At 47.8% G+C, this 19,209-nt stretch overlaps 1 protein-coding gene across 1 annotated transcript in view; it reads left to right on the top strand.

Annotated features, from left to right (window-relative positions):
* The window catches only part of LOC144175490 (2-succinylbenzoate--CoA ligase-like), a 51,780-nt gene that overhangs the window by 31,960 nt on the left and 611 nt on the right, over window positions 1-19,209 (top strand). The window contains exons 6-8 of the mRNA XM_077704569.1: window positions 4,487-4,771; window positions 10,596-10,740; window positions 16,704-16,973. Coding sequence (XP_077560695.1) covers window positions 4,487-4,771; window positions 10,596-10,740; window positions 16,704-16,973 — 700 coding nt within the window. The remainder of the gene's footprint in view (window positions 1-4,486; window positions 4,772-10,595; window positions 10,741-16,703; window positions 16,974-19,209) is intronic.

Below are 19,209 nucleotides of genomic sequence, written 5' to 3'. Positions count from 1 at the left end.
GGTTTTGTCACTGCCGCTTTCGCCGATGGTGTCAATTACGCGTGTCCGGTCAAGACGGGCTCAACGGCCACTAGAGCGGTGGGGAGCATTGCTCGTTCGGTGAGTGACAAATAACAGAAGTAAAAGCCAGCCTCCTCGGTCTAAACGACGTTTTTCGTCATCGAGGAAAGAATACTCAGGAGAGGCCCCTAGCATCCCAATGCATTGCGAAAAGTGTGGAGGAAGTGACGTCATTTTTCTCGGGCCCATAGACAACGTTCCTTACTTGTTTACAACTGCGGCGGCCAAGTTTGGGCGAATAGAACGGACAAATTTTTAAGGCGCTTGGTATGTGGCTGCCTCGCTACGCGCAAACCAGCGCAGTCGCTACGACAAACGTTTTTAGATTAGGCCAGTTTGAAACTCCGCCGTCGGAGGCGGCCTTAACTCGTACTCCTGCCGCAGCGGCGCGTACGTCGCATGCAGATCGGCAGAGCGAGCCGCTGCCGCCGCCGGGGACCTGCCCGGAAAATCCACTTCGCTTAGCGTTGGCGAGAGCCACAGTTCGTTCTTTGTTCACTTTGTGTTTCTTCGTTGTGAAGTGAAGTGAAATTCATCGCTGCTGAGACGTAGCGCGCAAAGGCCGCCGTGCTGTACGACCCCAAACACTGCTCCCGTCGTCTGCGTTCGCCATCCCGCGAGCCTGTTGCTATGACGACGACAAACGCAACTTTGCCAGGCTTAAGAGCTAGAAAATCGTCATTCTATCTCAAAAACGAAGGCCGTTTTAAGATCGAATGCTCTTTATAAGCGACCCCAAACCATCCACCGCCGGCGGCGGCGTCGGCGTCCGCAGTGCTCCTCTATATTTAAGAAAGAAACAGCATCCGGCGCCAGGTTTCGATCCGAGGACTTTGCGGGCCGCAGCCCGACGCTCTACCGAATAAGCCACGGACGCGACGCTGATATCGGTGTCAGAACGCGCCTTATATCTTTAACGCACTCAAACTACGTCGTCAGCGGCGTGCGTTGGCGACTCAGCGGCGTTATAGCGGCTTGATAACTGCGTGGTGTACACGTGATACTACAAACCCGATGGAAGAGATGGAAGAGAAGGCGGCGAGACGGTGGGCTGCGGGGGCCGAGCGCAAGCGCCGCAAGCGGGCCGACAACCGTGCATTCGCACTTTCACATTCTCCCCCTCGGGGAAATGCGGGGGAAATTTTTTCGATTGAAACTTTGGGTGAGGGTTTGAATGGGCAAACTGAAGGCGAAATCAACAGCTTAGAACATGACATCGCACCGAGGAATTAGTGACGAAGCTGTGTTCGCTGCGAAGCGGGAGGGCAGGGCAACGACATGTTAGTCAAATCAAACCGGAAACAGCAAAGAATGATGGGATAGAGTGCTGGGCTCAGTGGGCTCAAGTAATGGCGGGACTCGTCTTCACAAATGTGACGTCAGGGCCTCTCCTAACCTTTTCTTTCCTCCATGTTTTTGGTGGTCGGCCAAGGCTTGGTGACGTAAAAGCTATTGTTGCCAGGCCACACCGCTGTCTCGCTCCTGTTTTTGTGACGGGATGTTTACGACACAAAAAAAAATTCAGAAAAGCGGGAGAGAGAAATCCTAGCGTTTTTGCAGATTTCTCAGGAAATAACGCATCGTTGCTCGTCGCACAAAACCTGACATGCTACAAAACCTGTGATCTTACCTTTAAAACAAAATTTCATTCAGCCTTCAGTGTCTCTTTAAAAGTAAGTTGTTCCGACTCCTCCACGTGTGCAGGTGGCAAGATGTGCAGCACCTTGCCGTTTGGGTTGCTGTGGCACAGTGGCTGGTTTTAGTTTCTTGGGGGCGCATTTCAAATGGGTCAGTCGGAGCGGTGGGGACCTTCCCAATTTAAGCAGTGGGCGTCATTTCCACCCCCGCCCGTAGTAGGGAGACATTTTCCATATCTTCCTAACAGCAGCCGTCCATTCCTCGACAGGAAGGGTCGCCTTTGACGGGGGAGGGGGGAGGGGTGTCATTTGACATACATAGACATTGAACACCTTATGGTGCCATGATATGACATACTACCGACAACGATGAGTGACTGGCAAGCAGACGTCGTGGACTCGGTCGTGGCCGCCATGTACATGATTTCAATACGTCAATCGCATCTATGTGTGAATGCATAACTTCATCATCAACCATGGATGATCCCATCTGCGCTGCCACCAGTACTTTTCCCACTTAACCTTTATTGCCGATACAGCGCGTAAAATTCATGTACAGAACTTTGCTGATTGGCATAAAGCATAAGAAGTACATATTTTTCTTCAACACAGCATAAGCCAATGGGAAAAGGCCAAAAACAAAGTCAGAAAAGCTTTCCATTTGCTTAACTGTTTGAGTTGCAAAATATTAAGCTTAGTGAGACACGAGAACACTCATTTCCTTGAAATTTAAGACTCCAAAACGAACTTACAATCTAACAAACTTCGCACAACTGATAGTTGCTGCTGTTAATTTAGCAAGGTTATGCCTACCCGCAGGTGCACGTATTCAGGGCAGTTTTGGTAAATTCTGGCCTCTATTACAGTGACCGCCCGGTCATCACTGGGATTCTCGCACTGGGACAAACAATGCTACTTTTTGGATCAATGAAGTTTCACACTACTACTACTACTACTACTACTACTACTACTACTACTACTACTACTACTACTACTACTGCTGCTACTACTACTACTACTGCTGCTGCTGCTGCTGCTGCTGCTGCTACTACTACTACTACTACTACTACTACTACTACTACTACTACTGCTGCTGCTGCTGCTACTACTACTACTACTACTACTACTACTACTACTAATGCTACAACTACAACTACAACTAGCACTTATGGCAGCACTGTATAAACAGGAATGCATACTGCAACAGCACGCGATGCAATACACGCTGCCGTTCGTGGTACACTCTGAGGATTCCACTAACCAATCAATCTATCAATCAATTATTCAAGAGGACTGTGATTTGGGCGAGTTGGTGAAAGTTCATGATTGACAATCCAGCGCGCGAAAACACGGCACAAAAAGAACGAGAGTTAGACAGGACAGCGCTGCTGAATTGTCAATCATGAATCAATTGTTCAGCCTGTGAGTCAGTGAGTTAATCAATCAATCAATCAATCAATCAATCAATCAATCAATCAATCAATCGGTTGATCATTTCATTTACTTAGCGGGCATGCAGTACGACGGTCAAATTCGAGAAATCTTTACCAGTGTTCCGAATTTCGTCTATGTGCTCTGAAGCACTGCCAAAGTGTTAGATACTCAGAGAGTAGCACATCCTATATGTAAGCGCTATAAGCACTGGATATTCGGGAGAGAGTGATAGAGAGGGAGAGAGAGTATAAACCTTAATAAAATCGTAGGAAGGCTACGGAGAGGTGCCCTCATTACAGGACACTCTGAGCTCGGGATGCATCGACGGCCCTTCCGATCAAACACAGCGGCTCTTCGAAGCCGGTGCTAGCGAATGCTCACCCCGAGAGCTATGTGGAGAGGTGCAAATCGGGAGTGTCTTGGGTAGATTTTTGGCAGCCACCCAAAATGTGTCTGATGTGAGGGTTTCTGGTTGTTTGGGGGAAAAGAGGTGCATCCCCGTGGCACGTAGGGAAAGCTTACCAAGTAGGGCACGAAATAATCCTTCTTACGGGTCCCTCGGTAGCGATTTGTGTGGGGAGCTGTATGTTATATGGGAGAGCCTATTGAGCTGAGTGATTTCCTGGTATGTTCCCAAAGTACGCATCCCCCCCGTCTCGGCTTCGTTAGCGTTAGCTCGGCGGGTGCAATCTTGAGCCACGAAGTTGGTGATCTCGTTCCCGGGGATGCCGCTATGAGATGGTCCCCATACAATCACCACTTGGTGTCGTCGGTGGTATCCGGTTGATTTTTGAAGATTTGTGACGTCCTAGGAGAATTTACGCTGCTTTCAGCCGGTAGTGCGCACTGCTGCACCAAACTGTCTGTCCTTTCTTGAATACCCGCCTTTCCATCTGCAATTAACACTGAATTGAGGTGAGGGCGACTATAATATATTTCTCCCTTTGTAGGCAGATACATGTTGTGCTAAATATTGATGTCTACCTAGCTGCATGTTATTTCCTATTGCGGCAAGTCCTGACGAATGCGCACGAAGTGTTCCAAGCCAGAACTACGGGAGTTATGTTGTGTTATAATAATGTAAATTGTTTCGCATGTTACAACTGTTTTTGATGTCAATGTTTTTGATTAAAAGATGCTCGGCAAAACAAATTAATCATCAACTTGACTAAAGACCATCTACCTTGAAGCTTAAACTTGGGCCACGAATCAAGAAGAATTTTTTTTGTTCTCTTCTTGTTTAACTTGAATATGAGAAATATAAATTTCGAAATTCATCGGAAACCCCTCTTCGGAGGCATAGAAAAACCTCCACAAATAAAGTGTTGATTCTACCTTCTTTCCTTATTTCACAGGCCTCAGTGATGGTGGTGTTCCCGACCCAGTTACATGCCGTGGTGGTCCAAATGCGCCTCGAAGGTCGCCGCCTGCCCTCAATGAGGCACGTTATTGTTGGCGGTATTGTGCTCCACGGAATGCTCTCTGACGCCGCGTGCTCCACATTTAAATCCATTCGAACATTGCGAAATATTTACGGAATGACGGAGACATGCCTCGTTTGCACCACTCAGGCCCATCACGAAGACATATCGAAGCGGGGAAACGACGTTGGGATGCCGTTAGTAACAACATCAATCAAGGTATGGTTTGTTGTCTTCTTGCTTTTAACTCACTCAAATAGTATACTCCCGTTAAGACAAACTCGTAGGGAGTGTGAAACCTTTTTATATTACCACAAATTTGTATTCGCGGAGGTTTTTTGCATTGTGAATGTCATATGATAGCAACAGCATTGTTCATTTTAACCATGGCGCTCGTCTTGACCGAGTTCGTCTTAAGCGGAGCATACTGTAATAAGTTATTTTTTGTTGAACAACAACCACTTCTAAGAAAATTCCCTTATACACTTCGTCGTCGTTGTTGTTGTTGTGCTATCAAAAAGGGGTCATCTGTAATGAGTATATAGAAGCAGACATGTGATAGGATATGATATGAACCCGAGCCTCCACAGCAGCACCCTGATGGGCTGTCGTGTGGTGTCCGCACGTTACCACTGGTGATACAAACGGTGTCGTCATCGGGAGCATTGAGAGGGCGATGCTGCCGCTTCAAAGAACTTACAAAACTGTGAATTTTATATCTAAAATTTGTAGAATAGTGCTCCCGGCACCACGACTGTAGGAGGTTGCGGGTCAGTAGAAGGTGCAGACCCGCCACGCTGAATTTTAATTCTAGAGAAGTTGTGGCGGGAGGCACTCTGTTTGCTCATGTAAATCACACCGTTAGACGCGGAAACGAAAGCCCAAAACAGCCGGAAGTAGGGTATAGCCCACCGAAGCCACTTGAAGGTATTGGAACAAAACGACAGAAAGACATGAGGGGCAAATACAATGTAGCAGAGCAGAAGTTAATAATTATATCCACGCATTTGCATTCCAAGCAAGGTAGCCGACTTAGGGGCCCTGGGAAAATTGTTGCGCTCAGGAAAGAGTATCCGTCGCATTTGGTCTGGCCTTTTACTTGGCCTATCGCCTGACAAAGACTGCTGAAAATTATGGCTCCGTGTCAAGCTGCCGCTCTCTTTAACGGGTTTATAATTGTCTGCTCTCGCCCCACCGATAATAAAGTCTGAACTGCTGCTCACGCAAACAGAATTCAACAAAACAACTAGAATTAAGTAATGCTAATAAAGTCTATAAGGTGGTAATGAAAATCGTTTCCTTTCAGCACTTCTGAGTTCTTTTTTTTTGCTTGGGATGTCACTGCTCTCATTACTGCTTTGGAGCTCTCCTCTTCCCGCAAAAATGACACACATTACGCCGGTACCATTGCTTGCTATGCACGATATTACATGACAGGGATACTGGGGGGGGGGGGGGATGATTGTGCCACGGCCGGCAAAAAGCTGTAAATAATACAATGTTTTATGACAGCGGGAAGCTACCCTAGCTGCAGCGGGTGTCGGGACCCGATTTCGCATGCACGCGGGGTCAGAGCGGCGAAGCGCCCACGACCACATGCATGCGCAGTAGGGTCCCGGTATTCGCCGCCGTAGCGCTGCTTGCGCTACTCGCTGTACTAAAGAGCTAAAGAACTCTAACGAAGTCGCAATGCCCCACCGCCACTGTATAGCGGACGCACTGCTGCTGTAATGCCTATAGGCCACACAGCGTGGCTGCCGACATTCAGGTCAATACACTGGCTGTCAAGAGTGTGCACATGTACCGTACGTAAAATGATGCTGGCGTGTGTCGAGCCACTCTCCCTCAAGTGCCCACAGCGAGCGGGCCGCAATGTATTAAGACTCAGGTCGTAAAGGCAGCGCACCTGCTCTCCGCAAACGCAAGTTCGCCCTCCTTTTCGACGTGCCAGTCATGCATACAAGCACAAGAGAGTAACGTATATTTCGGCATACCGCTCACCAACTATGAAACACGCCTTGTGCTGCGGCGAACATTAATAGCTATCCTAAAATATTCCATTAGTTTTCGAAGCAGTCAATTTTTAAGCGAGAGCTTTCGTAGTGGGACCGATGACGTTCTTGATAAACTAATGCATGTGCCTATAGACCAGTTCCTCGAACGGAAAGCTCTGATGCCATCTCTGGACACACGGTGCGTGCGTGAACCGGGTTCCCCTAGTATCAAGGCGGTTCCTTCAAAATCACGAAATAGAGCTGGTTCTACACAAGACAGTACACACACATGAAAGAGTACAATAGTATAGCTTTCTCTCATAAACCACGTGTCGGTATCTATTTTGATCATTCATAGATGCGTTTACTTCGTGCATGGCAAATCTTCGCATGGGTCAATTCTTCGTTTGGGATTTGTGTCTTTGAAGTTGTGATGGTCGGTTGGACGCACTTTAAGCGAAGGTTCGATAGTTCACGCTTTCCCGCTTCTCTCAACTATCTATATGAAGAGAGAATAAGTTTTTAGAGAGCCGGGAATATCTCTAAAATAATGTGTAGAGGCGGCGTTCTGCTTGCACCCAGTTTTTACTGCCAAGATGGTATGAGTAGAATTTTACTGCGACAAAATAGTCAAAGTTTCTGTACGGATTCTGAAAAAGCTTCTTACTTACATTTAAGCTCCAGGTTGCGCCCATCGGTGACAGACTATGTGATGATGCCGGGCACACTCGAGATGTGCTTGTTGTGCACTAATTCGAAGGAGGCCTCCACCAGTGAACATCAGCGAGTTCACCCAGATTCACAACTGAATGAACGCCTGATCTACTTTCTAGTGCGCAGATCTTAAGCGTCCGCTACAATAGTTTAACGGTGGCGATGGCGTCGTAACCGAGCTAGCGATGGGAATACCGAAGACTGAAAGAAAACGGGAGAGGAGAGTGTCGCAAAATTGTAAAGGGGAGAGCAGTATGCCGAGGCGGCGCGAAATGCTCCTCCGAAAGTGTGAGGAGAGGACAGTATGAAAAGCCTGCGCCAGACGCTGTGTGAAAACGGCCCTCAGCGTAATGAAAACGCAAAACCAGGCTTTAATGAAAGGCGGCGTCTTGTACTATCTTGTTCGCAAAAAGCTCAGAAGCCCAGCCCGCACTGCGTTCTGCACGTTCATTGGTCCTTCGGGGCCGTCGTCGTCATCCTCGTTTCATGGCTCATGTGAACCACGTTACATCAGCCCGGGAGGTTAAATACGCTGCGAGATAACGGCACAGTATCGCGCTCCGCGGCGCGTTTGCTGATCGAGCAATCAGTTCCTGAGACAAAGCAGTTATGTGCCTTCACCGACAAGGCCGCACATCGCGCTTGGCACAAATTTTGTCGTTATGCAGCATCGTAATAGTGCGCTATTTTTGTGCTACCAATTCAAAAAACCTTTTGTATCGCAATTTCCCATTCGTCGCAATATCCTGTATCCGCAAAGCTGGCAGCCGTGGTAGCATTGCAAGCATACCAGTGTTATACGCTTCAAAACAAACCCAACAGAGCGCGTTTTAAATGTGCGCGGTGCCTCCCACATAATTTTCCTGTTACGGGACAGATGACCAGGTCACCCTGCACGTTTGAATTTATCCTCGTCTGCCAGCCGGAACATTGTCACTAACAGAAAACATGTGAAGCCAGCTAAACAAAAGATTCGGCAGTGCCTCTACAGGCGTTCCCAAGGTTGTACTGCAAATACGATACTTTACAAAGCGGTTGCAAGTGACGATACTCTACAGACGTGTAAAGGTCTAGCCGGATGATGACTCTACGGTCCTCAGTGTTCTGCTTGATATCCAAATATCTTGCTGAGGTAGGATCCTAAAAAGCGTTCTTTAAAGTAAAACGCCTGCATAGATCTGCTTCTGAATTCAAGGTGTTGGAACATTCAGTGAGGTGCTTGAAGTGGAATTTTTTATGTGTACTATCAATATGAATACAAGATTGGCACTTCACGATTTGTTACAGTTCAGCAAAAAAGAGTCTTGTCTTACACATGCCAGCAGATATGAAAACAAATATGGCTGCCGAAGGCGTTCAATGAGCTTACTTTCGTGAGTTCAGCTTGAACGCCAAGGCCTTTAGTGGTAGCTTCGTTTAAGCAGAGAGTGTATTTTCCTGAAAAATATTTACAATCTTTTCTTCACATGTTGGCGGGAAAAAATAGTTTTACCGGACAATAGAATCTTAAAGATGTCCTTGGAAACCGTACAAAAAGCATATGCACCAGTAAACACTAGCATCCAAGAAAATTGAGCATCCACTCATGGAGAAACTTTTGGGACGTCTAGTGGGTCACTACGAACTAATCACGCCATAAAGGGACACCGAAGTTATTTGTAAACATTGCGGGAGTACTAGCGCAAATTGTAGTCCGGAATCCATAGGCCATGTTTCGACCACTGTGAGGGCGTTTACGCAAATTTATTTTATAGAAAAATCAATTCGAAAATGCTGTCCTCGTCTCTGCATTCTCGCGCATTTTCTGTGGCGTTTTCGTGTGACGTCAGAAGGAGATAACTTGGCGTGAATGCGCTACTGCACGGCTCGCCGACTTTCCGACCGAGTCAGTCGACCGAGCGTTTAGTCCGCCGGCCGCCGACGTGTCGTAGCAATTCCTTCGCTCAGTTGAAACTAATCCACGACACGTTTGGGAATGCAAGAATATGTCTTTCTTTAGTTTTTTAGTTTGAAAACTGTGCCAAGCGTCAAGTCCAGGTCGCTCCACACAAGCGCTGCACATGCAACGCTTCGCCGGCTGGTACGCTAGTAGGAAACCCTAAGGCCACTTGAAGGCGGCAGAAGGGTGAGCGAAGTCTATATAGGTACTAAAGAAATAAAATTAACTGAGACATTTATCGTACAGCGTAAAACTAGGGCGCAGGAAGCACGTTTTTGCGCTGGGTGAACAAGCCCAGTGATCAGCAGCACGACCACACATCTGCGAATGCTTTTCCGTCTAAGAAATGCAATTGCTAGACGGGCGATGTAGTGAAAATTTCAGGGACGCATACAGCACGAGCACTATACAACTAATAGTCACCTAAGCAGCCCGAAATGATCAAAACTAAATCAAAGTGTTCACTGCTTATTCATTATGTAACTTACGTTTCCAACACCGCCAGCGCTGCCCCGTGGGCGAGTGGTCTGGAGCGCAAGACATTGTTTTGAAAGTCGCAAGTTCGAATCTCTGAGGGTGCGTTCTTTTTCGTTGCTGATTTTTTCCTTTTCGGCCGATGTTTTTTATACTGAGTTCACCATTTTTTGTTCTGTAACGTTCACATCTCCATGCACGAGTGAGTTCGCGGAGCGCGCGCAGACTGGCACTGACGCACTAGCGAGTTTTCATTGTCGTGCTGTTCCCATAAGCACCGACTGTTTGCGGGAAGTGGGCACAGGCCAGAATCAGCAGACCCTTCGACTGGTGCGAACACGCTTTTTACGGTACGGGCAGTACGGGCATGAGTGAGGCAAGCTCCAAATATGGGGGAAAAGTGCATGGAATTTGAGCGTCTGCGGTGACGCGGAGGGCGTTCATCCACTGCGTGGGCCTCGGCTAGTAATTGCTACGATTCCAAGCCGTCCTGGGAGGCTTATCTTAGGCATGTTACAGCCGATAACATGGCGGAAGCGAGGTATGCCAATTATTTAGATATCGAGAATGCCCGTCTTACGATAACATCAGATATCAAGCATGTTTCTTTACAGAACAGACACCGAAGCTTGCTTGGACGCTAACCTTGGATATCTTCCAATCATGGTGCACCTCCTCCCGACGTCACAGCCTTTAGTTGGTTCGGCCGCCGCAGACCACGCATAGTAGTTTTTGTTCTATCGGGCTTTATAAAATTACCGACTTATCAACCGGATAAACGGTGAAAAGTGTGTTAATTTGAGCCAGTCTACGCAGTGCAAGCAAAAACGGTAGCTTGAGAAATTCACTTCAGTGTCCCTTTAAAGACCACTAAACGCCAGAGTAAAACAAAACAATGTCATGTCACTGATTTGTATTGCAGGTTGTCGATGTCGAGACTGGAGAAAGGCTTGGCCCAAATAAGATTGGGGAGATCCGCTTCCGGAATGCTTCTATGGTGCGAGGGTACTATAAGAGGACTATGGAGTCGGCTGAACTTTTCGACAATGAAGGTTGGATGAAGACTGGTATGGAAGCAAAATATTTCATAACAAGTACTCTAAAACACTACAGATTTAAACGCCATACCTATTCCTTCTGTAAAATGCATTCACAGCTAGCCTATAAACAGCCTCGACTAGCCAAGTCGGTATTTCAAGGGCATGCTAAATTTATAACAATTGTGATGCAACAGCAATATCGTGTATGGAAAGTGGGTCAAAAATTAACAGGAAGCCTACCACATAGCCAACGCGCTGGCTGAGTGGTTAAGGCGCAACGCTGCTGAGTCCAAGGATGCGTGTTCGATCCCTGCCGCTGTGGCTGCTTTTAAATAAATGTGAAAAGCAAAAATGTCCGTGTATCCACATATAGACCCACCTAAAAGTTCCCCAGGAGGTCTAGATTAATCCGGAGCCCTGCACAATGGCGCACATCTTATCCCACGTGTGGCTTTGGTACGTTAAACTCCTTAATTTGGTACCAGACACCAAGAAGAAGGATGAGCTTGATACTGGATAAACCCATAACCATCCCCACCAAATCGGTACGCTTGAATTGTTTTCGCAAGTACCCTGAAGGCGGTAAAATTAATTTTACACAAAAAGTGACTACGTCGAAAAATATCTTGAGGTCGTTATATTTTATGTGCCTTAGGGAAACAAAAACTTACACAACTAAACAAGCTGAGGACGCGTGACAATGTGTACTCTGAGTAGGTTTCTACAGCATGCCTTGGATACATTCCTGTTGTCCCTGGGCCCCAACTTCACTCATGTTGCAGCGTCATTCCTTGTTGCCCTAAATGAGGACATGTTTTATGAAAACGTTTGTTTATTTTTTTGATAAAGAATTAGAGGATCCTTCCGCTGTACCTTTGCGCGGAGAGCTGACGGCGGTATGCTACTCGATGGTGATGAAAGCTGCACTGGGCCCGGCGCAGATAAACAGCAGCGCATTCATCGCACGTGTAACAAAAATGAGCGAGCACTGTGGAGCACTGAAACTGACTGATCTAGCAAACTTTAATGAGAAAAAGAAGACAGCACAAGATGAGAGATGGGTAGGGCATGCAAAACAGTAGCATTCATAGGAACGCGATGATAACGGGGTGTTGCAAGCTCGACAATTGCATCGTGTAGTGAATTCGGAAGCAGCGGCCACGATACGGCATCACTGTCATATAATATATCCCCATCCGAAGGGCCACATTTCAGGCCACGTAATAGACCGCCTGTGGTCACTCCTTGGAAGCGCTAATTTTCAGAAAAAAGATTCAAAGACACTGTGAAAAGACAGCAGCTTCGAGCAGTTTATTAATGCCTTGAACGCGCTGAAGTTAAAGAGTGCTTAATAAATGGGGGTGTTTCCCCGACGTCGAGATCATTCCACAAGACGTCTTGTGGGAGACTTCGACTGAAACAAGGTGTGCAAGTTCGACGTGGGCAGAAACATCCGCCTATCCGCAGAGTAGCCCACCATGCATTTGGTAATAACTGTCAGATTGAGGTTAGTCCCACCAGCAGGTGATGGTGTGCTGCGGCCTTGTCCCCTAGAGTACTTCACATAGCAGGAACAGGGCAGTCAACGTCATTTCGTTCAGAATCTTTTATTCCGCTTGCACGAGTTTTTTGCGGCAAGTTTCGTTGGCGGCGGAAGACTATTCTTCGCTATCGTCGTAAAAATTGGAGTGGATGTTCGCTTAGTTGCACTTAAACGTGGGTAGCTTTTCCTTGTCGTATTCGGCATCAGGGCGATCCCCGTGGCTTTAAACGCCACCATCGTAGCGTCCTGGTGCGCTGTAGGTGATTAGATGCACTTATCGGGGCCCAATAGCACGAGCACCCGGAATAAGCAAGGGCCCATTCCTTCGTGCTCGTGCCGCCCTGCTTTGTTTACTCAGCATCATCGTCAACGCGCTCACCCCGCCATCATAGTGCGCCGGCCCAGCACTATGAAAACAAAAGTCATTGAAACCAATGAACAAAAAGAATACTGCCGCACAACTTATACAGCACGACACAGTTTATTGCGGAGAACCATGCCGGTGCAAGTACTGGCATCCTGCAGTAACAAAGCCGCTGAGCGGGAACATTTTCGCTTCAGAACCGGCATGCCTTCAAAAGGACAGCACCAACCGCGAACAACGACGTGAAATTACGTTTAGAGCAGGGCGAGAGATAGACATTGCAACTAAGTCAGGCTGTCCCGTGTCGTGCTCCAGCGGAAGGATGACGAGTTCATATGCATGCCTGCCGGAAAAACACCACGGGGGTGGTTGACTCGCTTACCGCCAGAGCAAAGTGAGCTTGGGGTGTCTTCATGAGTTTTGTGGGCGTCGGGCTGCAACTCAAATTGTATGACGTAAGGCCTGAGGGAAGAAAAGCGCTGTGTTCAGTGTGGCAGTATCCCCGAAGATGAATGCTGGGGTTACGCCGGTGTTCTATGGCGAATATTCCTTCTTCGGAAGCGTGATGTATTTCGTGCCGCCCCCCCCCTCCATCTTTCTGCCTTCCGGCACTTCAGAAGTCATCTGCGGTCACCAGGGGCCGTTCCTTATGCACGCCGGTTTAGCTGAGAGTAGTGTAAGGATTTTCGTGGTGTGGCGGCTTAGCCAAGAAACATCTCAGAGCGCTAGGTTGAAAAGCTTGGGCCATTGCTCCTCTTACAAAGTACTTGCGAGAGCCCTCAAGGTCCGTCCGGTGCTCTTTGGCTCTAACGATCCGTGCATGGGCTTCAACGATGTCGCAAAACTAAATGGGGTGTAAAAATTTAGAAGCACGATATTTCGCGCCTAAAATACTGCCTGTCGTGCTCCTCTGAACAAAGCTTCCAGCAGTAGGTCTTCCGCCCCTCCGACCGACGCATTTATTTGCGTCACTGCCTGGCCTGTGGGGTGAACGAGAAACTTATGAAGGGAGAGCAAGGATGGCGTCGATCACGTGTTGTATTATCTTCGGATGGCCGCCCCCCCCCCCCCCAAAAAAAAAAAAACTTCGTGGCCCTGCTTCTTTGGTCGAACTAGATAAAGGGCGTTTTTCGGTTTGATTGCCAGCGGGGCATGCAAAATGCACACTTCATCTACGTCTCCGAGATAGCGACACACGGAGTCAAGCGCGAGATCCTTCGGGACCAGTAGAGACCAGAGCCGATAGAGATGCTATCTCTTTCCTACAAGAACGCGTATAACGGACGCTCTTTAGCGGCGAGCCCACGATGCTCCATTGAGCAGAAAAGCTTGTCGTCGACAGGTGGACTGGTCATGGGGCAAATCTCTGGTGCTCCTTGGACATCGATTGTGAGAACCTGGTCGTCGTGCTGGCTCTTCAGAATACGTAAGACGGGGTTGCACTGCATGGTTTCCTTTGGACGGTTTCATACGAACCAGATACGGGAGAGCAGTTTGGTGCCCCTGGTGGGAGTGAAAAGGGCGCGAAAATATCTTGGCGAATGTACGTGCGCTAGCTGCAGGTGTCGAGAAGTACACGTAGGAGCAGCTGACCTGTACGCCCCTTCGCGCAGGCACGTACGGTCTGCACGCATACGAGGCGAACACGGGGTTATAGCCGATGCGTAAGTGATCGCAGGCGCAGCATTTGAGGTTCGATTGTCAACATGCCGTCCGAGGAAGAAGCCTGTCCTTCACTTACTGGTACTACATGGACTAGCCGAACGCCGCACATTGATGTAAAATTCCTTCGCGAGCAACTACCCCGAGCCAACCACCTAGCTGCACGGCACAGACGGGCTTGGCTTGCCGCAGGAAAAACCGAAGCTTGTAGCTTTTAACTTTTTTTTTTCTCGAAAGTTGTTAGAGGTACCGTGGACTCGTCGAGTTCGGCGAGCACAAAACGGTTATGACGACAGTCACACAGTGTGAGTTCCCGCTCGCAAGAGCCGATGTTCCACCGCAGTAGGCAAAGCACTGTCTGGTCGCTCCCTGGTCGGGAGCGACGGGTCATGTCTATAAAGGGTCTACGCTGACGAACACGCGGGTGGTTACACTTCCCTTATCCGCGGACGTCTATCTGAATGCGGAGAAAATCCTGAATTCTCTGCACTTCTCTCGCTCAGTCCGACGTGCCATTCGCTCCATTCGTAGTACCTGCTGGAAAAGATTCATTGACGCTCTTGGGTACGAGATTCTGAGGTCGGATGCTAGGTCATTCAACCGTACACGACAGACAACCGCATGCTCTTTCAGCGCGGCCCCGAGCACTTTCGACGCAACTATATGGGAGGAATACTGGTAATGGAGGCCTCGGAGTGTGACCCTTGACCCTTGTGGGGAGCGCGGAGCTCCCCACAAGGGTCAAGGCGAGCAGGTTATTCACGCGGTCCAAAACGAGCATGTCCGGTGCGGCGAACCCGGGCGTTGAGGGTGCGGTGATCGTACAAAAAACAAAACTGAAGACTAAGGGTGCTAACACCTGCTTCGAAGTTGGCCTCTTCGAGTAATTAGCCATCTACAGCTTTCTTCGCATTGCCGGCACATTGGGATATAAGGTACGTAATTTTTTCGCTTCAAGGCAAAGCCAGATTGCTATCTATATTTGCATCCAAACTGTACAAAAATTCCTGGCTGCTCCACCGTTGGCCAGAAAATGCAATGATGTGCATCTTGCGCAGCAAAGCGAAGCCAGTACTGGAGTAAATAGAAAGATTTCTGGATCATGCAGGTTAACGTCAGAGGCGTCGTTCCGACGATCTGTTGTTCCGCGTTCCCCAACGGGAGTACGGAAAGGAACCGCTTACCTTGGCCCCAAATCGATTCGCGTACGAATTATCGACAGCTTCGTGTCTCACTCCCAAGAGGCAGCCACACGGGAGTCGAAGCCTTCATACTAAATACCGTGCTGAATCTGTTGATGCAGAGCTCATGTCATAATACCTCGTGTTCATGGCGCTGACTGTCCCGCCGAGACCAACGGCATGAGTGGCCGGATTCAGTGGCATCAATTTCATGGTGCCTTTCCATTTGGAATAGTGGCCTAGCCGCACCATAGTGGCAGCAGAACCTGTTCATAACGCATGAGGTGACGGAGCAAGCCGACTGAGCGGTCTCGGCACCTGTACAAGCGGTGGGCAGCGTTTCATTACAAGGCCCTCCTAGTAAGCTGGATTCAAGAGAACCCGGCGCCTAGCGAACCTCAAAGTGTGCGGCGCGTCAAATCCATTCTACTCACAGCTTCAGAATCCCGGTTTTCGGCACCAGGGTGTCGCGAAGGGGACGTAGAAAGGGAGCTTGAGAGCCAATCACCCGTTCACTGCAAACATGGGGCCCCTTTTCGCGAATATTCGGACCGAGCTGGGCTTGTGCCTCCGTGCCCATGCAGCCCTGCTTCGCTTATTCATTGTCATCCTCAACCCCTATACTCCATTGTTGCAGCAGCCGAAGCTACACAGAATTGTGGGTGTTTGACAGTGCGCGATGGTAATGATGTGCGCATCGTGTCTCGTGAGAGCGTGCAAAATGGCGACTTCTTCTCCATCTCGGAGATTGAAGTCGATGGTGAAAAAGGGGTAGGAATGTAGCTAACTTCCATATTGGACATTTTTACTTTCCGGCATCAAGTGTGTTGGGAACGGTTCCAATTGGTTAGCGTTAACACGGCTCATGCAAACCAGTGGAACGGCAAACCGTCCAAGCTGTTTCTTAATTGTCTTTCGATAGCCAGATATTGTTCTCTGTGCTTTCAAATGCATATCGACTCACAGAGTGTATTCGCTTTCAGGAATTTAACGTGAGGCAATAAGGCAATGAAAGCGAATTAGCGAGATGATGTCTAAATAACTTTGTTGTAGGGAACATGAAATTGCCTGCGCTGTTCAGCCTATTCCAGATATTTATGGAGGTACCTGTCGCAACCACAGTCGGTACCCCTTGTTTTGTTATTTACACCTTGAGGGTTTCCTTTGTATTGAGTGTTTGCGCATGTACTCAATTCAAGATCTGTGCTAATGAGTTGAAGCATACACCCATGTATTGTAGGTGACGCAGGATACTACGACGAAGACGGCCGGCTGTACTTCGCTGAGCGGTTGAAGCAGCTGATCAAGTGTATGAACAACCAGGTGATTCCCAGCGAGCTGGAAGAACTGTTGCTCCAGGCACACCAGGAGGATATCGCGCAGGTGTCGGTTCTGGGGCTGCCGCACAGCGAGTACGGTGAGGTGGCCGCAGCGGCCATTGTTCTTACGGACAAGGGCAGGCAACAGGATCCATTGTGCCTTGCCGACAGGATTAAGGCCACAATCAAAGGTAAATTATCATATCCATTCCCGTTTAAGTGTACGCTTTTTTTTCATACACAACGTGCCTTAAGCTTTCTAATAAAAATGAAAGAAGCTGACACTGACGCCTACGAATAGAAAAAGCGAAGCTGTACGCAACCTTCACGAACATCACGATGATGTACGGCCAAGATTGCAGCCAATTTGCTTCTTCTTCTCTTCCGCAATTACGTGTACTCCCTCTGTGTTGCTATAACAGAAAAGAAGAAAATAAGAATCAGAATGAGCGAACAAAATGCGTGCACTTAAACTAGGCACACGCAGGCGAAACATGTACGCTATCATGTGTTCTGTGTCAAGCAGGTGGCATGATTCCCCTCCCCGCAGTCGCAGCCGATCGAGTAAACAGTTTCATTCTCGGGTACTAACTCACTGTCATATTCCAGTTTGATAGGTGGCTGACTCTCGCTCCTTCATTTTGCAAGATACAGGCTCGAATACTGCCGGTGCCGGTGATTTGTACTGATCTCTCGGAACATAATTTCGAAGCTCTGTTTGTACTCATGCCCCGCTGTTCCCGTTGTGAGATAGACGTAATCCTCAGCCAAAATATTCAGCTCTTGGCCATGAGATCTCGCAGTGCGTTCCATCACACAAGAAGCTCACATTACACTATACTGTTTTAGAACAAGTAGCAGGGTTTTGCTTTATTACAGAAGCAGATTTATTACACAACATCCCTCCTGTCACCAGACCTTTATGGGCCATTGCAGCGCGGGCAATGGCAGCCGTCAGCAGGATACCTGCTAGTTGCCGAAAAATGTCGTGTATAATTCCCGTAAATTTGGGTAGGACAAGCTCGCACGCACAACCAAGATCTGTATTATACTGCGTTGGTGCAGCTACCTGGTGGGTGTGCGTATCCGCCTCTATCTTGTGCCACATTATGTAGCCACAAATTACCTTGGAGCATGCAGTTACGTCAAAAAATCAATTTACCCGCAATTTTGGCTGCCAAACCCAAAATTTAACATTTGGAATTACCGGTAGACATATTCAATGAACACAAATGCAGCCACACACCTACAAAGACAGTTGTCGAAAAGATTGTAATGTTTAATATTTGTAAACAAAGACCTGCAAATTCTGGATCTAACGCACATAATTAAGCTAATGGCAGATATTTCATTTATTGCTGTATTCAATCGGATTTGAGGGATTCGAATGATGACAAAGAACAGAGAAAAGTGAATTCTCGTCATAAACCAAGAAAGATTGCCTCCACCTGATCTACACTAGTTGCAGCGTTTTCGTGATGACGTATACCTACATACTTTTGAGTTAGATGCCGACGAGGCCAGCGGGTGACAGTGTGGCAATGGGTATAGGATATAATAAATAAAACTTAACACTCACAAATGTTCCCTGAATACTAACCCGACTAAGCTAGTATTGTTTATGGCAGCCTTCGAAGTTATTTTTGGGAAATTTGTGGGCGTTACTTTTATGACAAAAACTTATTTTACGCACATGACCGTTACACTTATGAGTAAAACCAGCTAAAAACTCGCCGCCGACACAGTTTCACCTTAGTTATTGTCCGCAAGTTTTATCTTTTACACACTTTTATTTTAGTACGCGTTTCGTTCTAGCGCAAGCCGTTGGAAAACGGGTGCTCCGGTGTTTTAGTACCAGGACCACATGAGGCCGTGACGGCAGTACACACCGACAACCCGAGCTCCTAAGAGGCCTCGCCCCTAAAAGGATCTTCGTCGATCCCCTACGCCATCTTGGAAACGTTCTCTCAAATTTTCGAGGGTCTTCCCATAACTGCTGGATTTGCGTTGATATCACGCCTAACCCCGTGTTTACTTCTTTATCGTTCTAATTTCAAACATTCCACATGCCGCTTTAGAGATTCGCGAGGAAAAGACCGGAGACAATGCGTACGGACATTTTAAGGGCAGCGTAAGCAAGCAAAAAACAATTTGATATACATGAGAGAATTAAGCACACGTTTGAGAAATCCGTAAATGCAGGTACTTTAACCGAAATTTCTATTCACCTCATCTGCTGCTAGATAGGAGGAAACCCTATTAAAGGTTTTGCAACTTGATATAAGTTGCCTACGTCAGCAAAAAGTCCGCTCGACGTATGAAATGGCCCACGGTGTAGCCAGAAATATTATCACTCATTTCAACACTTCGTAGTTCTTTTTTAGAGTCAGTTTTTTTTTTAATTCCTCTCATCATGAGGACGAGGCG

The sequence above is a fragment of the Haemaphysalis longicornis genome, unplaced genomic scaffold (genome assembly GCF_048455015.1).
Source record: "Haemaphysalis longicornis isolate Haplotype H1 unplaced genomic scaffold, Haemaphysalis longicornis Haplotype H1 scaffold_3, whole genome shotgun sequence".
In the NCBI taxonomy this organism is placed as follows: domain Eukaryota; kingdom Metazoa; phylum Arthropoda; class Arachnida; order Ixodida; family Ixodidae; genus Haemaphysalis; species Haemaphysalis longicornis.
This window is presented reverse-complemented; position numbering and strand designations above follow the sequence as displayed.